This window comes from Kogia breviceps, chromosome 1 (assembly GCF_026419965.1).
Source record: "Kogia breviceps isolate mKogBre1 chromosome 1, mKogBre1 haplotype 1, whole genome shotgun sequence".
NCBI classification, from domain to species: domain Eukaryota; kingdom Metazoa; phylum Chordata; class Mammalia; order Artiodactyla; family Physeteridae; genus Kogia; species Kogia breviceps.
Genome location: NC_081310.1, coordinates 144544594 through 144566247, shown reverse-complemented (window position 1 = coordinate 144566247; position 21654 = coordinate 144544594). Strand labels below are relative to the sequence as shown.

General features: G+C 38.3%; 2 protein-coding genes across 19 annotated transcripts in view; one reads left to right on the top strand and one right to left on the bottom strand.

The window, feature by feature from the left end:
* DNAI4 (dynein axonemal intermediate chain 4) overlaps window positions 1-17252 on the bottom strand; it is a 90733-nt gene extending 73481 nt beyond the window's left edge. The window contains 3 exon segments of the mRNA XM_059075654.2: window positions 6554-6737; window positions 16831-16942; window positions 16945-17252. Of these exon segments, the coding sequence (XP_058931637.1) occupies window positions 6554-6737; window positions 16831-16942; window positions 16945-16999 (351 nt within the window). The 5' untranslated portion in view covers window positions 17000-17252.
* Window positions 16620-21654, top strand: part of MIER1 (MIER1 transcriptional regulator) — a 56414-nt gene continuing 51379 nt past the window's right edge. Inside the window, exons 1-3 of one of the 18 annotated variants that reach the window (XM_067006108.1) lie at window positions 16620-17258; window positions 18355-18455; window positions 21221-21255. In XM_067006108.1, the coding sequence (XP_066862209.1) occupies window positions 16982-17258; window positions 18355-18455; window positions 21221-21255 (413 nt within the window). In that variant the 5' untranslated portion in view covers window positions 16620-16981. Of the gene's footprint in view, window positions 17259-17402; window positions 17743-18354; window positions 18456-20883; window positions 20975-21178; window positions 21256-21654 lie in introns of those variants that run through there. The other 17 variants (XM_067006104.1, XM_059075590.2, XM_067006178.1 and 14 more) reach the window with 17 other exon arrangements.

Below are 21654 nucleotides of genomic sequence, written 5' to 3'. Positions count from 1 at the left end.
TTGTTCCCATCCACCTCCTTTGTGCTATTACTGCCAAATACATAACACATATATTACATTTCTATGTGTCATAGATCCAAGAATACATTATATACATGTTATTTTATATAATCGTTTTTCAAATCAGTTAAGAGGGAAAAAAGGAGGAAATGCACTAATAGTTGCATCAATTACATGATATAATAGTTGTTGTAATTACACAATTGTGTTTACTGATGTTCTTTGTATGGATATGAATTACCATCTGAGGTTACTTGTTTTCAAGCTGAAGAACTTCGCTTAGTATTTCCTATAAGGTGGGTCTGCAAGCAATAAATTCTTTCACTTTTTGTTTATCGTGGAGACCCTTTATTTCATCTTCATTTTGGAATAATAGCTTTACCGGATACAACATTCTTGGTTGAGCTTTTTCTTTAACAACTTCAAATTTGTTCTCCTCTGCCTTCTGGCTTCATTGTTTCTGATGAAAAGTTGTCTGTTAATCTTATTAAGGTTCCTTTGTACGTGATACACACTGTTTTTCTCCTGCTGCTTTTAAGATTTTCTTGTCTTTGACTTTCAGCATTTTTACTAAAATATGGCTGCATTCATTCATTCTTGGAATTCACTGAGCTTCCTGGATGTGTAGGATATTGTTTTTCAGTAAATTTGAGGTGTTTTCAGCCATTATCTTTTTGAATATTTCTTCCTTTCCTTTTGCGTCTCTCTTCTCCTTCTGCTACTCCCATTATGCATATGTTGGTGTGTTTGATGGTGTTTGATGGCTCTATTTGTTTTTCTTCATTCTTTTTTTTCCCACTCTGTGTTTGGCTTGAATAATCTCTATTGATCTATCTTCTAGCTTGCTAATTCTTGCTTCTGTCAGTTAAAATCCATTGTTGAGCTTCTCTAGTGAATTTTTAAAGTTTCAATCATTGTACTTTTCAGCTCCAGAATTTCCATCGGTTCTTTTTTATAATTTCTGTCTCTTTATTGATACTTGATGTAACATGATCATACTTTCTTTTACTTCTTTAAAGCATAGTTTCTGTAATTCCATGAAGCTATTTAGAATGGCTTCTTTTAAATCTCTGTCAAATTTGACATTTGCTTCCTCATACAGACAGCTTCTGTTGCCTTTTTTCTTGAGTATGGGTCATACTTTCCTATTTCTTTACATGTTCCATAATTTTTTGTCAGAAATCTGACATTTTAGATAATACATTGTAGCAATTCTGGGTACTGGAACTTCCCTCCTCCCTAGAGCTTGTTATTGCTATTTGCTTGTTTATATTTTTAGTGATAACCTGGATTATTTTAGTGAGGTCTGTTTTCCCATTGCAGGTTGAACAGTGTCCCCAAAAAGAAGATATATTGAAGTCTTAACCTCCAGTACCTCAGATTATGGAAATAGGGTCTTTGCAGATTTAACTGAGTTAAGATGAGATCATTACGGTGAGCCATAATCCAATATGACTGATGTCTTTATAAAAGGGGGAAATTTGAATAGAGACAAACAGAGGGAAGATACTGTGAAGATAATGGGGAGAACACAATGTACAGATAGAGGATTAGAGTGATGGATCTACAAGCCAAGGAGTGTTTGGGGCTATCAGAATCTAGGAGAGAAACAGATACTTCCCTAGCATATTCAGAAGCTGCACGCCCCTGCTAACACCTTGATTTCAGACTTTTAGCCTCCAGAAGTGTGAGACAATAAATTTCTATTGCTTGAAGTCATACAGCTGTTGGTACTTTGTTAAGGCATTCCTGGGAAACTAATATGCCCCCTCCCAACACCTACCCTGCAGTCCTGTTAACACACTAATGTTGCTCCTCAGGGAGGTGCAGGTTTGGGTATGCCCACAACCATCCTGCGATGACAGAGCTACTGGTAGGGCTCTCTTCCACTCTTACTCTGACCACACTCAGCTGTTAACTTCACTAGTTGCCAGCTGATTGCTCTATTGTTTTCAACAATGCCCTAGGGCATAAATTATCTACAGACTAATCCAATCAAATTGGGGCTCCTTCCAGGGAAGTTTCTGATGCCAATGTTCAATATTTATTTTCACTATAGGAAGGCTTCTCTTGCTGAGGAATTGCCTTATACCCTGTTTCCCTATAAACTAGCTAGCCTACAGTCTAGGGTGTATCTTCATTAGATCAATTAATTTCCTCCCAATTGCCTTTTACCACTATGTCCACTGTTTTTGAGGGTGTATATAGGTTTAAACTTCTCCACGCTCTGTTGCAAATAAAGCTTGTTCCTTATGGAAGATATAAGGAACTATCTGTTGTTCAGCTTGGCTTCTCTCCCCAGATAATATCTCTCCAGCAGATCTCTGGGGTTGACAGTGGAGACAATGGTAAGCTTCTCCATGTGTGACAACCTCACTCTAGGTGTTGAGTGCTCCATGGAGGGAATAGGGCAGTAGCCTGAGGTTTTCTCAGCTTGCCTCTCCTGACATGGAACATGATCTCATGGACCAGGGGAAGGCCCCAGGATTCTCAGTGTGCCACACCCAGGTAGAGCTCATCAGTGGGGATTATGGTAAAATGCATACATTTTTCATCTTAACCACATTTAAGTGTTCATGGCATTAAGTACTTTCACATTGCTGTGCAGTCACCACCACCATCCATCTCCAGAACTCTTTTTAAAAATCTCACAAAACTGCAACTCTGTACCCATTAAACAATAATTCCTCTTTACTCTTTCCCTGGTGACCACCATTTTACTTTGTCTCTATGAATTTGACTACTCTAGGTATCTCACATAAGTAGAGTCATACAGTCTTTGTCCTTTTGTGACTGGTTTATTTCACTTAGTATAATATCGTCAAGATTCATCCATATTGTAGTATGTGTTGAAATTTCCTTCTTTTTAAAGGTATATACACACATACACTTTATTTATTCATCTGTTGATGGAAACTTGGGTTGCTTCCACCTTTTAGCTACTATGAATAATGCTGTGATAAAAATTGTTGTACAAATATTTGTTCAAATCTCTGCTTTCAATTCTTTTAGGTATCGACCAAGAAATGGAATTGCTGGATGATATGGTAATTCTATTTTTAAATTTTTGAGGGATAATAATAGTTTCCATAGCAGCTGCACCATTTTACAATCTTACCAACAGTGCACAAAGGTTCAGATTTCTCTATATCCTCACCAATACTTGTTATTTTCTGTTATTGTTGGGGTTTTTTTCATAGTGGCCATACTAATTGGTGTGAGCTGGTATCTTACTGTGGTTCTGATCTACATCTCCCTAATGATTACTGGTGTGATGTTGAGCATTTTTTCATGTGCTGTCAGCCATTTGTATATCTTCTTTGGAAAAATATTTATTCAAGTCCTTTGTCCATTTTTAAAATTAGGCTGTTTGTTGTTGAGTTGTGGTTCTTTATATATTCCGGATATTAACTTGTTATCAGATATATGATTTTCTAATAATTTTCCTCATCCCATGGGCTGCCTTTCACTGTTGTGTCCCTTGATGCACAGAAGTTTCTAATGCTTGATGTAATCCAATATATCTATTTTCTCTTTTGCTGTATATGCTTTTGATATCATATCTAAGAAATCATTGCCAAATCCAAGGTCAAAAAGTTTTTCCCTTATATTTTCTTCTAAGAGTTTTATAGTTTTAGATCTTACCTTTAGGTTTTTGATAAATTTTGAGTTATTTTTGTAAATGGTGTAAGGTAAGAGTCCTACTTCATTCTTTTGCATGTAGATGTCCAGTTCTCTTAACACCTTTGTTTAAAGAACACCATTGCATAGTCTTGATATCCTTATTGTGAGGGTTTATTTCTGGGCTCTATATTATTTCATTGACCTATATATCTGTCTTTTCTTTCTTTCTTTTTTGGCTATGGTGGGTCTTCATTGCTGTGTGTGGGCTTTCTCTAGTTGTGGTGAGCAGGGGCTACTCTTCGTTGTGGTGCGTGGGCTTCTCATTGCGGTGGCTTCTCTTGTTGTGGAGCACAGGCTCTAGGCACACAAGCTTCAGTAGTGTGGCTCGCAGGCTCTAGAGTGCAGGCTCAGTAGTTGTGGTGCACAGGCTTAGTTGCTCCACAGCATGTGGGATCTTCCCAGACCAGGGATCAAACCTGTGTCCCCTGCATTGGCAGGCAGATTCTTAACCACTGCACCACCAGGGAAGTCCCTATATGTCTGTCTTTATGCCAGTACTACACTGTGTTGATTACCGAAGCTATGTAGTAAGTTTTTAAATCAGGACGTGTGAGACCTCCAACTTTGTTCTTTTTCAAGATTGTTTTGGCTATTTGGGCTCCCTTGATAGTCCATATGAATTTTAAGATGGGTTTTTTAATTTCTGCAAAAAATGTCACTGGGATTTTGATAGGGATTGCATTGAATCTGTAGATTGCTTTGGATAGTACTGACATCTTAACAATATTAAGTCTATGAACAAATGATGTTTTCCTATTTATCATTGTCTTTTTTCATTTCTTTCAGCAATCCTTATAGTTATCAGTGTACATATCTATCAACTCCTTAGTTAAGTTTATTTCTAAGTATTTCATTCTTTTTGATGCTATTGCAAACAAAACTATTTTTCTTGATTTTCTTATTCATTGCTAGTGTATAGAAAAATTGATTTTTGTGTGTCAATTTTCTATCCTGCAAATTTGCTGAATTTGTTTATTAGTTCTAACAATTTTTTTAATGTGGAATCTTTAGGGTTTTGTATGTATAAAATTATGTCATCTGTGAACTGAGATAATTTTACTTCTTCCTTTCTACTTTGGATGACTTGTATTTCTTTTTCTTGCCTAAGTGCTCTGGCTAGGACACCCACTACTGTGCTGAATAGAAGTGATGAAAGTGAGCATCCATGTCTTGTTCCTGATCTTAGGGGAAAAGCATTCAGCCTTTCATCACTGAGTATGATGTTAACTGTAGGTTTTACAGAACACTCCTGAGGAAATCCTTTCTCTTTCAAGTTAGTTGACAGATTTTATTTTTAATTTTTATAATCATTAATGGATATTGAATTTTTCAAATGCTTTTTCTTTATCTGTTGTAATAATCACATGGATTTTTTTTCAGTCTACTAATAAGAGGGAAAGTACTGACTTTTGAATATTGGAACAACCTTGCATATATTATTCCCACTTGGTCATGATGCATTATACCTTTTACATAGTGCTATTAATACTATATAATATATATGTATAACATATACGTAATACATATAATGTGTATGTAATATGTATATAATTATTATGGACTGAATGTTTGTGTACCCCCCAGATTCATATGCTGGAACACTAATCCCAGTGTGAGATGGTATTGGGCAGTAGAACTTTTGAGAGGTAATTAGGTCATGAAGGTAGAGCCCTCATGAATGAGATTACTGTCTTTATAAAAAGAGGGTAGGGAGCTAGCTAAATCTCTTTCACCCTTGTGAAGATACAATAAAAGTTGGTAGTCTGCAACCTGGAAGAAGGTCCTCACCAGTACCTGACCATTTGTCACCCTACTCTTGGACTTCCAGACTCCAGAACTATAAGAAATAAATTTGTCTTTGTGACCGCCTGGGGGGGTGGGATAGGGAGGGTGGGAGAGAGGGTGATGCAAGAGGGAGGAGATGTGGGAGCATGTGTGTATGTATAACTGATTTAGTTTGTTGTAGAGGGAAAACTAACACACTATTGTAAAACAATTATACTCCAATAAAGATGTTAAAATAATAATAATAATAATAAAATAATAAAATCTTAAAAAAAAAAAAAAAAAAGAAATAAATTTGTTTATAAGCCACCTAGTGTATGGTACTTTATTACAGCAGCCTGAGCTGACTAAATAGTTCTTAAGGTCATGAGTAGACTTTCTTCATTCCACTAGAATGTTCTTAATACCAATAATGAATTATAGGAGCCAACTGCCAGTATTATGCTGTAAGATATGTTATATGGCAAAGATTCTAACAAAATCAATATATCAATGCAGGCATACCTCATTTTACTGTGCTTCACTTTATTGCACTTCACAGATATTGTGTTTTTAACAAATTGAAGGCTTGTGACAACTCTGCATCCAGCAAGTCTGTTGACACCATTTTTCCAACAGCATTTGCTCACTTTGAGTCTCTGTGTCACATTTTTGTAATTCTCACAATATTTCAAACTTTTTCATTATTGTTATATTTGTTATGGTAATCTGTGACCAGTGATCTTTGATGTTACTATGACTTGCTGAAGGCTCAGAGTGTGGTTAGCACTTTTTGGCAATAAAGTTTTTTTAATTAAGTCATGTACATTGGAATTTTTAAACATAATGCTATCATACACTTAAGAGACTACAGTATAATGTAATAATTTTTATATGCACTGGGAAGCCAAAAAAACTCAAGTGACCCACTTTATTGTGATATTTGTGTTATTTGAGTGGTTTAGAACTGAACCTGCAATATCTCTGAGATATGCCTGTATTAGAAGTTATTGTTTCAAAGCAGCATACTTTCTACCTTTAACATTTCAATCAAGTTCTTCCCAGTGTCATTTTAAAAAAAACTCAGAATTCTAAAGAATATTACCCGCGTGACTGTCTTTGTGGAGGAAATATTCATTTTTTCTACTGTTTTTGGGTCAGGTAGAATCACCATGGTTTTTGACACAGCCATTCTGCTTTGGTTTGCACTAATATATCCTCCTTTCATTTGCGCTCCTTTTGCTGGGCCAGTAAAGCTAATAGACTTCTTCGGCTGTGCGCCAGTGTTTCTATATCAGGAAAAGAAAACATAACACTGAGGATCCAGGATTGAAGAAAAATTAGCCAACGATAAAAAAGTAGACTTTCATTTAGAAACATGGAAACAATCTAAACATATAAACAAGAAAAAAATAGTAGCCACTTGGGAGCTCATTATGTGTAAGCATAGTTCTAGAATATTTATAAGCACTGTGTCACTTTTTCCTCACAATAATTCTAAGAGGTTTTTATAACATTATTTTACATAAAGTCACAGAGGCTTAGAGGGAAACATTCCTACTAGAGTTGAAATTTGAACCCAGGCAGTCAGATCAAAAGTCTATACTTATTTCTCTGGGTCTCAGTTTCCTTATCTGTAAGATGGGGATAAAGATAGTACCTAATTCATTGGTTATTATGAGGATTAAATGTAGTAATTTCTATATTATGGTTAGGAAATGCATGACACATAGTAAGCAGAAATGAGTGTAGAGTGCAGTTATGTAGACAGATTGAAGAATGAGTAATAAAACCTGGGAAAGAATATCATGTTCCTGTCTGAACGATTACATAATAATTTTTAATAAGAGAAATTATAATCAAAATATTTGTATCCAGGAGAAAAAATATGATTTCACTTTTGATCAATTCTCTAAATTCCTTAAGACAAAAACCTAATCATTCTTTCATTCTAGTACTCTGTACTGCAGACTTCTATAAAACAAGAATGATCACCCCTTACATTATAAAAGGGCACTGTGTTTCCAAAGAAAACATTTTAAACAATACTTTTACTTTCCTACTCATAAAAGATCAGACAAGAATAAAATACTTTAAAATGACAACAATCTACTTTTCATATTTTATTTTTCTTCATGGCATTTAGTACTACTTGACACTTTGTTTGTTGTCTACTCCTCTACTAGAATGTAAGCATCTTTAGGGCAAGAACTTTGTCTTGTTCATTGCTACATCGCTAGCACACAGGACAGTACCCAGTATATTGTGGGCACTATTAGTATTTTTTAAATAAATGACTAAATGAATTCCATTCATATTATTTCAAATTTACATTCTTTTAAAGTATCATACCCTATCTTCCCTCCTTCAGTCTCTAAATGACTTTAACTCCAACATTTCCAAGAAAACCAAATTAATCAATGAGGTAAGAATTCCTTAAATTTCTCTACCTTCATTATATTCTTTCATATCCCACAAACTCATCTAATCCATCCTTATTTCTTTCCTCCTCTTTCAGTTCAAAAGTTGCTCTTATCTAAGGCTAACCTTTCTACCTGTGTTCTGAAACCTGTCTGTTACTACTTTTCTCAGGGACATTTTTCCTTTTTTAAAAAAGATTTTTTTGGCCATGCTGTGTAGCTTGTGGGCTCTTAGTTCCCCAACCAAGGATCGAACCCAGGCCCTCCGCAGTGAAAGCACCAAGCCCTAACCACTGGACTGTCCGGGAATTCCCACCTCAGGGACTCTTCCATCAATAATTCTTGGTCTCCTATATCTTGTTTCCAATCTTTTTCCCTTCAGCATATAATTGTACTTCAGTCATCTCTTCAACTTAAAAATCCTTCCTTTAACTATTACTAGTCTTCCACTATTACTGTATCTCTCCTTCACTTTAAAAAATATTAGTCAATAATCCTGTCTACGTCCTTACTCCTCTTATGCTCCATAATTCACTACAATCTAATTCCACCCTCTCCTCTCTTACTGCAGAGGCTACTTTCATTAAAATCACCTAGTCTTGTCCTTCAAATTGTCAGATTCAAAGGACTCTTTCCTGTACTTATCTTTGTAACATCTGACGACAGTTGACCATTCCCCCTTCTTCTTAAACTTGAGTTCTCAAATTGGTTTCTGTAATATAACTGTCTCCTATTCTTCATCCTCCTTGGGACCTCTAATTACCTGACCCTTCCATTTTCTACCAATTAGTCAGTACCTTTTAGGTTTCTCTTCTTTCACTATTTAATCCAGTATCCACAATTCATCAACTAAATCACTCTTTTACCATTACCTTCAACTCTTATTTTCTTTCTCCCTTGAGTTTTGACCTACTATCCCTAAAAAATACAGTCCATCCATTCTATTCTTCCTCTTTACTATATCAGCTACTTATTCCCATGGTCATACATTTGACCTTGTCCTTGTCAAGGACAAATACCCCTCAAATACTTCATATCCCCTTGCTTTATTTTTCTCCTCAGTACTTCTTACTAACATATCTGTTACTTATTTATCTTATGAATTAGATGTTCCCCACCCAGCCCTCCAACCCTGAGAATCTAAGTTCCACGAGACTAGGGACTTTGTGTTATTTTGTTCCCTGCTGTATCCCTAATGCCTACCATAGTACCCAATACACAGTAGCTGCTTAATAAAAAATTGTTGAATGAATTCCCAAATCATTATATCCAATTCAAAACATTCTCTCAACCTTCATACTCAAATGTTTACCAGCCTACTGGGTAGCTCCAGCTAAATGTCTACTAGACATCTCAAACTAAATAGATGCATAATGAAATCATATCACATTTATTCATAAACCAGCTCTATCTCTTTTATTCCCTATAGGGACCAAACAGAAATGAATTAGCAAATGATGTTGCATTTACCAATTAGGTAGTTACTGTGATCTTATGAGAATCATCAATAAACTCTCCCAAATCTTCAGACTATAAGTTTCATGGGACGGAACCATGTTTATCATGTCTACCATGATAGCCCCAACTCTTAGTACTCTGCCTGATAGAGTGGGAAATCAGATCCAGAAAGTACAGACTACTTCTTTAAAAAAATTGAACTAAGTACCTGTAGCCAATTATGCTAGAAATTTATGGTGCACATCTAGCTATGTTAAAAAACAGAGGCTTTCAATAGAGCCAAATTAGTGGGCAATAAATAGGATGACTTTCAGGAGACATTCACTTTGAAAGTTTTGCCTGAAAAACAGTCATGATACAAGAGGTTATGTAGCTGTACATTCCTGAGTTTTCTGAAGCAGGGATCTAATCTGTTTTGTTCACTCCTATGTCTTCAGTATCTAGGGCAGTAGCTGGAAAATATAAGGCATTCAGTTGGTACCTGTAGAATGAACACCATGAACACCTGATGACCACTTCGATGAAAAAAGAGACTAATGACATTAAAAGCATGCTACACATACATAAATCTCACTATGAAAAAAATGACCACAAGAGGAAAGAAGGAGTGGCTTAAGAAAAAGTGTCTGTATTAGCCACTTCTTAGTTTAATGAGATGAAGGTAAAAATTTCAATCTAAACCCAATCAATTACTTTCATTTATCCAACTGTTATTCATAAAACACTTACTGTACACAAGGCTACAGGCTGGCAGAGATACAATATGAATCAGATATGGGCCCTAAGGAGCTGACAGTCTAATAAGAGATAAAACATATATATGATTACAATGCAAGTACAAAATTGTATTTGTCTCAAGACTTACACATAAGATGAAATGAAAGTTGTGGTAAAGATTACCTTGGGTAATAGGAGTGAGCAGAGAAATCATGAAGATGGCATTTGAGTTAGGCTTGAATGTAGGTCAAATTTGAAAGAAGTACATGGGGTGCGAATGTATATGTGTGCTTGTGTCTGATGCACATGCAGGTGAGGAGGGATGAGGACAGGACAGGAAATTCACCCTGAGCAAAGATCATTGTGAACGATGACAGTAGGAAAGCATGTGGTATATACAGGGTATCTTAAATGATTCAATTAGATGCGTGAAGGAAAACAAAGTTAAGCTTTGAAAAAATAAAATGGCCAGGCTAAGTCTCTATAATTTACTACACAGCATGAGAGTGCCTTTGAAGGATTCTGAGCATAAGAGTTAACTGCTCAAAACTATGCTTCAGAAAAATTTAGCTATATTCAGAACACACTAGAAGCAAGAAGACCATTAGTTAAGATGCTATGGAAATAGGCCAGATGAGAAGTAATCAAGGCTTAACCTGGGGTGGCAAATGTAGAAATAAAACAAATGCTAAATACAGCATGTATTAAACATACCTTTTTATTTTCTGTATTTTGATGTTTTGACATCTAGGAACTTGCTAATCCTGGAGGGACTGCCCCTCCCAGGGTTAATCAATTCTTATACATAGTAAGGGACTTGCCTACAAGCAAACCTTTTATACGCAAACCAACCAATCCAGAGTGCATACCCTCAACCATCTCCTTCATCAGGCTCTTAAAGAGATCTCACTCTCTGGGTCACTATCCACTTGCCCTAATCACTGTAGGGACAGGAACCAGGCAACTAGGGATAGTCCCTATGCACAGAGCCTTTTGAAATTATTCAAACAAGCTATTCCTACACCTGCTTATTCCGCTTTGTCCATTTCTCCCCATGGGAACCACAATAAAGCTTCTTGCCCATGTTTTCCCCTTGCTAGTTTTACCTCCTACCCAGCCCTGGTGCTTCCTCATGTGGCCCCCCTATGTGGTACGGCATGCCACGTCTCCTGATTCTAGGGATCTATGAGTATTTAAAAAACAAAAACAAAAACTTCTTCCTTCATGATAGTTATTTCTGTGTCTGTTTCTTACCATACCTGATTAAAACATACCCCAAGTACCCTTAAAACACAGATACAGAACATGACTTAGTAATTGATAGTAACAATGCCACTTAAAATCTAAACTTCAAAGTACTTCCACTATATTTGTAATTTAATTCTTTTATTTATTTATTTCATTTTTTTAAAAATGGAAGTATAATTGACCTACAGTTCCAGGTGCACAATACTGTGATTCAATATTTCCATACATTACAAAATGATCACCACCGTAATTCAATTCTTATAATAACTTATGAGATATTTAATTGCCATGTTTTACAAATGAGAAACTTAAAACTCAAAGAGGTCAATTTAAATGCCCAAACTCATCCAATAACTCACAGACTATGTGTTCTTGAGGAAGTTTCTTAATCTGTTTCTTTCCTCATATGTAAATTAAGGTTAATAATAGTATCTGCCTCATAGAGTTAAGGTGATGATTAAATTAGTCATTATTTCCAAAGCACAATAAGTTGTTAAATTGTAGACATGTTCAAGTTTAGATATTATGAACGATATCCTGGTGGAGCTGTTTGGTAGCAGTTGAAAATCAAGAGGAAAGTGAATTTCAGGGAACAAAAGTGAGAACTGGAGATACAGATTTGAGAATCATTCATGGAGATGATAATAAATGAACTGAGTCCCAAAATAAAAACCTAAAGATACAAAGATAAGGTAATAGGGCCAAGGAGAGAAACTGGAGGTAGAAAGAAAGTAAAACCAGAGAAAAGGCATCTTCGCCAGTAAGTGAACCAGTTCAGGGTTAGTTCAGGGTTAAGGAGGGGAAGATTGATATTGTCAAATGCTGCAAAGAGGTAAAAAGAAAGCCCATTGAATTTGGTGACTTTTGAAACCTTTAGGTTACTCATTATAGACCCCTGAGTAATTTTCGTATAGAAATGGAGACAACAGACTGCAAGGGTTAAAGAGTAAACACAGATACTTCTGGTTTCTGGTCTGACATGTAAAGGGCATGAAAGACATCAATCCTATACTCACAAGAAAAAGGCTGAGCAGACTGAAAATCAATGTGCTTTCTTAGGTCCATCAGAGAATTGAGGTTACAGGCAAACCCTCATACTGAAAGATTGAGATGCAGGAATAACAGAATCACAACTTACTGGGAGCAGAAACTGCCACTAGAGCCAACAAGTGGTAGGAAAACCTAAAGGGTAATTGCCTAATTTCTGTAAACTGAGTGTAGACTAATTTAAAAGAAAAAATTGCTGGGGGCCCAGCCTTAGGGACCCCCCCACCACTTTTATCGAGTTTTACCTTTAGCACTCCACCAGGCTCTCAGGATGAAGATCACAGGAAAAACTCCCTGATAGTTCCAGCAGGGGGATGGGAAGTAACCATTTTGAAATATACCTGGAATGTTCAGTTATCCTTAACAAAGGCCTGCCCTCAAGGAAAACCATTTTACCAGAGCCTAACCTATGTGGGGGGAGGGAAATAACCTACTCGAAGTCCATCTAACCTTCTTGTTCCACCTAAAGAGAAAAATTCTGAGAAATACTTATGAAGGTCACAGCTCAGGGACAAAGGCCCACTAAAAGATTAAGACATGAGGCTTCCCTGGTGGCGCAGTGGTTAGGAGTCCACCTGCTAATGCAGGGGACACGGGTTCGAGACCTGCTCTGGGAGGATTCCACATGCCGTGGAGCAACTGGGCCCGTGCACCACAACTACTGGAGCCCATACACCTAGAGCCTGTGTTCCGCATCAGGGGAGGCCACTGCAGTGAGAGGCCCGCACACAGCAAGTGGCCCCTGCTCACCACAGCTGGAGAGAGCCCGCGCAGAGCAACGAAGACCCAACAGCCAAAAATAAATAAATAAATGGAATAAATTTATTTTAAAAAAAGATTAAGACCTAATCATAGGATTATGGCACACTCCTCTCCCCCTTACCCCCTCCCTCGCATATCTTACCACCACATCAACAGGGCTACTGTATAACAGGGAATTACAATGGGAAGAACTGTAAGGCTTAGACTCTAAGAAGGAGTCTCTAGGGGAACCTAAAAAAACAGAGGAGACAAAAAGCAGGACACTAGAGGAAACTGAAGTCTTGGAAACCTATAGCTGCAGCAAACAGCATAATTCCTAGACAGACAAACATAAATCCTCACACTAAGGGCTCAGTTCATATTACTTGATGCAACATGTTCAGCTTTCAACAAAATACATGGCATACCAAAGGGCAAGAAACAGTCTGAAGAAACAAAGCAAGGATTAGAGCCAGAATAAGATATGGCAGAGATTTTGGAATTATCAAGACTGGGAATTTAAAATAATTACGATTTTTTTTGTTTGTTTTTGCGGTATGCGGGCCTCTCACTGTTGTGGCCTCTCCCGTTGCGGAGCACAGGCTCCGGACGCGCAGGCTCAGCGGCCATGGCTCACGGGCCCAGCCGCTCCGCGGTATGTGAGATCTTCCTGGACCGGGGCATGAACCCGTGTCCCCTGTATCGGCAGGCGGACTCTCAACCACTGTGCCACCAGGGAAGCCCCAATAATTATGATTCATATGCTAAGGATCCTAATGGAAAAAGTAACATGCAAGAACAGATGAAAACTCCCCCTACCCCCCAGATCAAAAGGAAATGAATGAACACATAAGGAAGAACAGAGAAACTGGGCAAAGGAGTGAGATAAAAGCAGTGAAGAAAACACTAGTGGTTTTTACCACAATGGAAGATTGTGCAATACAGCCAACCCCAAAATTATGATTTTTTTACTTTACAGGGGTGTGAATGTGATATGCATTCGGTAGAAACTGTACTTTGAATTTTTGTCTTTTCCTGGACTAACGATTTGCTATAAAATGACACTCTTGTGATGCTGGCAGTGAGCCATAGCTCCCAGTCAGCCGTGCAATCATGAGGGTAAACAACCAATACATTTACAACCATTCTGTACCCATACAATCGTTGCTTTTAACTTTCAGTACAGTATTCAATAAATTACATGAGCTATTCAACACTTTATTATAAAAGACTTCATGTTAGATGATTTTGTCATCTAACATGACAAAATTTTGTAGGCTAATGTAAGTGTTCTGAGCATGTTTAAGGTAGGCTATGCTAAGTATGATGTTTGGTAGGCTAGGTGTAATAAGTGCATTTTCTACTTAATGATATTTTCAACCTATATGGGTTTATTGGGACATAACCTCATTGTAAGTTGAGGAAGATGTGTATTGCCAAACCAATAGGAAAGACCCAATATAGGAAAAATTGGAGTGAGAAAGTGAAAAATTGATAAATACATGTTTCATGATATCCTTTCCAAGATCAGGATTAAGTCTTAAACTGAGAAAGATGAGAAATATTAGGTCAAACCAATGGTTGTAAACTTTAGTGTATATGAAATTTTGTTTTAATTAGATAATATGGCTATCTCAAAAAGTGAAGGTTATATTAATTTCTATCTCCCACCCCACTCTTTCCTTAATGGGTAATCTCCCACGAATGTGTCATTACTCAAGAAATCCCCAAGGGAATTTTTCTAACACTCTCTCAGGTACTCTGAGAGTTTTATGATTTTTTAAAAATTCACATGAAACCAACTTAATTTTAGTTTGAGATTTCCATACCTACAAGTAAAAACAAAAACCAGACGAGATGAGCAATAACCAATGTTACTCAAATACATATTCACACATTTTTTTGCTGCCAGCAAATATTGTCTTCTTCATTCTAAGCAGTAGCAGTGAACAAAACAAAAACCTCTGCCATTATGGAGTACATCATAGCTTGGATGAAGACAGATTAACAAACAAGTATATAATATATCAAACAAATAAATTTTATGGAGAATAAAGCAAGTTGATGAACAGGAAGTACTGGGAAGAGTCGTATTATTTTACGTAGGGTAGTTAGAGAAGGACTCTGATAAGGTGACACGTGAAGAAAATGAGTGTCATGAGATTACTAGCCGGTACAGTACTCCAAAGAACAGCAAATGCCCAGGCCTTGAAGTGGGAAAATATGCCTGATATTGTTGTGGAACAATATGGAGTGTAATTAGCCAAGGAGAAGAATCCGAAGTGAGATACTGTGGGGCCCTGTGAGGATGTGAGCTTTTACTCTATGAGTGAAATGGGAGAAATTGGAGGATTTTGAGAAGAGCCACAGTGATTACTATGTTGAGGGTGAGGGCAAGATCATTTAGGTGTTTACTGCAATGTACACAGTGACTTACATTGGAGTGGTAGTCTGGACTTATTTTGCAGGTAGAAATGGTAGAATCTGCTGATGGAGTGGGGTATTGAGAAGTCAAGGGTAACCCAAAGTTTTTTTACTGAGTAACTGGAAGAGTGGAAATTGCCATTTACTGAAATGGGAGACTGCAGAGTTGATTAGAGGGCAAAATAAGTTCAGTTTTAGATACAAATTTTGAGATGCCTATTAACTTTTAAGCACAGCTGCTTGATTTTAAGTCTGTTTTCTTGGGAGAGGTGTTGGCTGGAGAGTTAAACTTGTAAACCATCAGTAAATAGGTGACTTTTAAAGGCAAAAAATAGTGAAGAGGTTTACTGATCCCATCAACACTCCGATATTTAGATACGGGAGAGATAAAGAGACGCCAGCAAAGTATTTTGAAAAGGAGTAGGGATAAACCAAGGGGAGAGTTAGGGAGGAGTGGTGTTCCAGAAACCAAATGAAGTGATTCAACACTCAATAAGTGGTAAACTAAATCAAAGCCGCTGATGGGTGAGTTAAGAAACAAACTGAGAAATGGCCACTGTATTTGGCTGGACAGTTATTGCTTACCTTCACAAAAACTATTTTTTGTGGAGTGATAGGATGGAAAAAAACCTGAGTACCATATGCAGGAAAGAGCAGAAGGTTCTCTCCCAAGACCTTTTCAACAAGTTCTGCTAAAGAAAGATTAGCTGATCTGGAAGAGACTGGATAGAAGAGATGCTGAAGGTTTGAGAAGAGAGAACAAAAGTGGTCTGGAAGTGTGGGAGAGTGAATAAATCAGGAAACTTCAGTGTAATTGCTGGACTAAGGGACCATTTGAAGTGGTAAGCGAGACATCTGTAGAGCTGTATGCTTTTCTCCAGCCCCTAGTCCAACTGCTGCAGAACAAAGAAAGTTGTAAGCTGGAATGAATTTTAAGGCAGGATGGTTATGAGAAGGCAGAAAAAAAACCTCAAATACAGAGCATAGTGATGTTCGGTCTGGTGGCTCACAGAAGTTGAGAGGATTGAACATCTGGGCACAGCTTGGAGGCAACAAGCTGGAGACTGCAGACCGGAAGGAAAAAAAAAAAACAGAAAAAAACAGGAGTGCTAGGAGGAAGGGTGGTTCTCAACAAACTGTCTTTTCTCGGAGACCAAGCACAGCCGTAGAGGTTTGGAAAAGGCTGTCCTACGCCAACGAAGGAGACATTGCCGCCTCGGAGATTCGAGGGTTGCCAACTGAACACAGATGCAGTAAGAGCTAAGCTCTAAATGGGGTCCCTCCGGGACCCAGGGGAATGGACTAAGGTTTTAGCGCCGGAACTTACACCCCGACGTTCGGCTGCTTGCGGCTGTTTACTGGAGAGATGGGCATGGTGGCGACTCGGTGGGGAGTAGCCGACCACCCCCTTCCCTGGCTGCTTCTGGAGTCCCTGTACCCCAACCCCCGGCGTCAGCGGCTCCGGCTACGGCACGGGAATGTTTGCCGGGCGTCATGGAGACGGTGGAGCCTTGGCTCAACAAGCGGCCGCGCGGTTGGCTGGCGGATGGAAGCCGAGGAGGAGGGCGGAGGCGGAGGGGAGGGCAGAGGGTTGGTGGAGCAAGAGGAAGCCCCGGACGGCGACTAGAAGAAGAAGGCGGACGGCCCGGGCCCTAGGCCCCTCCCAGGCTCTGAGTCTCCCGGGCTGCAGGCGGATGGATGGGGCTTCTTCAGGCGGTGGCGGCAGCAGCGGAGGTGGCGGCAGCGGCAGCGGCTGTAAGTGCAGCCTCCATAAACCATCTCTCCTCTCCTAGCTCTGTTTGGGTGGAGGGGCTCCCGAGGTGTCCTCGGTCCCCTTCTCTCCTTCCCCTCCCCCACTGCAGAGTACCGCCCGGAAGACCCTTAACTTCCGGGGAGGGGCTGAGAGAGCGCGCCGGGCGCGCTTCCCCTCCCGGAGTGGCGCCGGTCACCCAAGGCGCATGCGCAGCTCCCCATCGCCACCCACCGCCTTCCAGACTGGTCTTTTGCTTTGGGGGTGGCGGCGGCGTCAGTCTTCCCCGGCGTCCGCGGCGCGCTGGGAGTCCGCTGCGGAGTGAGTTCGCTTCGCCTTGTCAGCTTCCACCTTTCTCCAGTCGGCCCCGGAACGCGGTCAGGGTGGGGTCAAGCTGACCGCCCCGCTGTGGCTCCGCCTCTTTCCCGCAATATCTCCGGGTTCTATCTCAGCCCGGGAAGGCTCCTGCTCCCACTGCAACCCCCTGTGGTGAGCAGGGTCCTGGGTAAACCGGCCCTTTTCGGAGGGAGTGAGGGAGGGAAGAGAGGCTCGAAGAGGGTATTGTTGTGAGGGAATGAGGTCTTCCCAGCCCTTGGGAGGATCCCTGGGGGCAGATGCCTTCCCAGCTTTTGAATGGCCTTGTTCTTTCAGCTTTTGGTGGAAAGATCTCTGGCCCGGAGACCATCTATAGTCCTCGTTAGCTGTGTGACCTTGGGCGAGTCATTACCTCTCTCTGGGGCCCCAGTTATACCTAAAGCTTCTTTCAACGCTAAAACTCTTAATTTTGCAGAAAAGCTTATGCAGTTCCAAGATTGGCCCGTCTACTGAGGCCGCTTAGACGAGATGACCCGGACTTGAATGAACCTTTCTTCAATCATGGGTGGAATGAGGCGACCTATTTATTGGATCGCTTTTATTCCTTGATCATCAGTTACAAATTGCATGACTCAAGACTCATTAATGTTTTTCTAAAATTGTCATGGGATTCCTGTCCTAATTCCTGGCCGTCTTTTAAAAAATTACAGACAGGGCGAATGGTGAGCTTGTACTATCATCGTCTCTAGTCTCGTTACTACTGAGGCTCTCTTTCCTTTGATCCAGATGGTGTGGTGGCTCGATTCTCCCAGTGCCTGGCTGAGTTTCGGACGTGGTTAAGAACGAACTGGTTGAGGTTCAATGCAGACAAGACGGATGTGATGCTGGTAGGCAGGGGCACACTTGGAGATTAAGGGAGGGAAAGTCCAAACTCCCTCAAGTAATATAAATGTTATATTACTCTTCCAGTGTTTGAGAACTGCTGATGGGACAATAATTTCCAGAGTTTGGGTGAGAAAAATAACATGTCAACAATACAAAAACTGTCAAAATATCAGTTTGTGATAATCTGATAAAATTGGAGCTACTGGATAAAACTCTTTATGTAAAAAATATGAAAAGAAAAACCAGAACTGTTCTTTGAAGAACCAAAAGGCTATATAGGTGTTTTGGGGTGGCGTTAATAATAAAAATCAAACTAACAAAAAGATGATGCTGATTGTCATAGATGTGGGGCTTCCAAATGTAATGCATTACTGCTTTGTAACCTACATTTTGCCTGCTAGAGTGAAGATAAAACTCAATTTATCTAAAATGTACATTTTAAAAATAGGTGAAGTTTTTTGACATTTAGCTAACTTCAACCAAATTAGTATATTTATGCATAAATTTTCACCTGCACATCATGTGTAGGCTGTCACTTTTAAATAAAAATTTAAGGAAATAGTTAACACAATAATCTCAAAAGGGACTCATGGACTCTGAAAATTGTTAGATACAGAATTTGGTTTTAGGGTTTTGAATGTGCTGTTTTAATCTATTTCATTCAAACAGCCCCAGAGTCTTGTTTTCTTGGTGCATTTTGAGAGGTACCTTTTTGAAGTGCATAACATGTTTATATTGTATACATTATATTTGAATCAGGTATTGGTCCTGAATAAAAGGTTATATTTCTTAGGTATGTGTAAATTGCCAGGTTTACTTATTGGTTAGTTTGGGGTACTGGCTGAAGAAAAGTTGAGACCTTAAAATGCTTTTGTTAATAGCCAAATAACTTCGAGGGGTTCGTGTGTGTGTGTGTGTGTGTATGTATGTTTGTGTATTGCAGCCTCTATAAAATTGTTTAAAACTTTTTAATGGAGTATGCAGTAAATTGCTTAAAAACAATTTCCCAATATAACAGCAGTTTTGAGTAGCACATGTGGTAAAAGTTAATGTTAGTTTGCCTGAAAATAAGGAAGCCTTTAGGTGGGGAATGGGAGCTAAAGAGGCATTTATTCAGGCTTTGTATAGTGATTTTTTTATTTTGGGACATTAGCCACAAACCTCACATATAATTGGAATTAACCACACCTTTTAGCTTAACTGTAAACGTTTTACTACACAATTCTAACAGCTACCATTTTTGATATCACAAAATAAAGATTATAAACTGTAATAATTTTAAACAGCTTATAGGCAACGGTGAATTTTCTCATGCTTTCAACTCTGTAATGCCCCGTTTTCAGCTCCTCTGGTATCAATAGGCTTTAAAGATTTATTTTTTGTTAACCCAAGTATAAATATTGAGTGTTTGAATACAAAGAAGACATCTGTTGAATTAATCCAAAGTGCTGAAGAACTCAGGGTAATGGGTGGAAATAACAAGGAGGTAGATTCTGGTTTGTTAAAAAGAAGAATGTTCCAAACATTAGAGGTTTTTTTGAAAAGAGCAGCCTTTTCATGAGACAGTGAGCCATTAGAGGTGTTTAAGCTTAGGCAGAAAAGCCTGGTGGGGAAACAGAATGAGGAATTCCTACCTAGACAGTGTAGAAATTGACTAAGGACCTCTAAGATCCCATCCAACATTAAGATTCTATGGCTAATGAATAGTTAATTTTTACATATTTGATACTGAAGAGGTAAGCAAGCATTTTGAGAATTTGCTTTCCTTAAGATGGCTCCTTAACATTTTTAAAGTATAGCACTAGAATAAAATGGGGAGTAAAACTATACTGAATTCAGTGTTACCAATGACTTACAATATTGGAGCTGTTTCTTTTTACCTTTAGAATATCTGAACCTAAAAAAAAAAAATCATGTAACCCACATTTACAGAAAAAGGAAGGAGAAAAATGTAGAGGGAATCTTTCCCCTAAACGATAATGCCACATAAAAATAGTAAAATTGATAACACAATATTAATAAACCTAAAAGTCATTTATCAGTAAGATGGATATCTATTCAAATACGTCCCAGACCTCGATATTCCTGACAATTTCAGAATTTATTCAGTAGCTTATTTATTCAGTAGCTTAAGGGACCGTGATCCCCAGCTCTTTATCACAATTGGGATTCTTGTTGATGAATTAACTGAAGAATCAAAGATTTAACAGGCTTAAGCAAGTTATTCCTGTACCTTGCATTTTGACAATACTTTTAAATTTTCCTTTTGATAACCAGCTAAATTTCATATATTAGCTTTAGTATTTAAATGGATAATTCTCCTTCAACCGGTGGTTTTATAAAGCCTGAGTTTCTACCTCTAGGCCCCTTATTTTTCTTATCTTTACCCACCTCAGGTCTATGCACATACATTGTTCTTTGCCTTCACAGCTGTTTCCATCAAGCATCTCAAAGTGAAAAGTGTTTGAATATGAACTGGCTTATACAAAAGTCATTTCTATTTCGAGTCCAAAGGACTAAGGTAATTCAACAGGGTAACTCTTAGAAACTGTATACCTATGCTAAAATATTTATTCGCTCAAGGAATCCTGAAAAACACTTTTATATAAGTATTCTAAAAAAATAAAATGAAAATACTGTACAGAACAGTTAATGGTAAAAATTGTTTGTAGATTTGGGAACCTTAAAGTTTTCCTTTCTCTTCTTTCCCTTGCTTTTCTTTCAGTAGAAAATGTGCATCAGATGTTTATGTTTAATTGGTTTACAGACTGTCTGTGGACTCTTTTCCTGTCATATTACAAGGTAATGTCCTTACTTAGCAGCTACTTCATATACCTATAAATGCACAAAATATTCATGCACAAATTATTATTGGACATAAGAATTTCAAGTTAATGTTGAATCTTTGGAAATAAGAAGCTACTTAATAGAGTCTAGAATTTTAAAGGAATACAAATAATTTAAAACAGCCTTCCCCATATTCCTTGTAAGTTAAGTATTAGTTTAAAGAAAAATTGTATACGTGCACATTTATGCAATATATTGCAGTGCTGGCATCACATTATTTGGAGGGAATGAATGAGTTTCATATATAACTTGTTGATTTTGGTAGTCATTTTTGAAATTGCAATAAGAAGAACCCTTGAACATTTGGGGGAAAAACGGTTCTTTATGAAATAAGACTTTATAACTTCTGGTTTG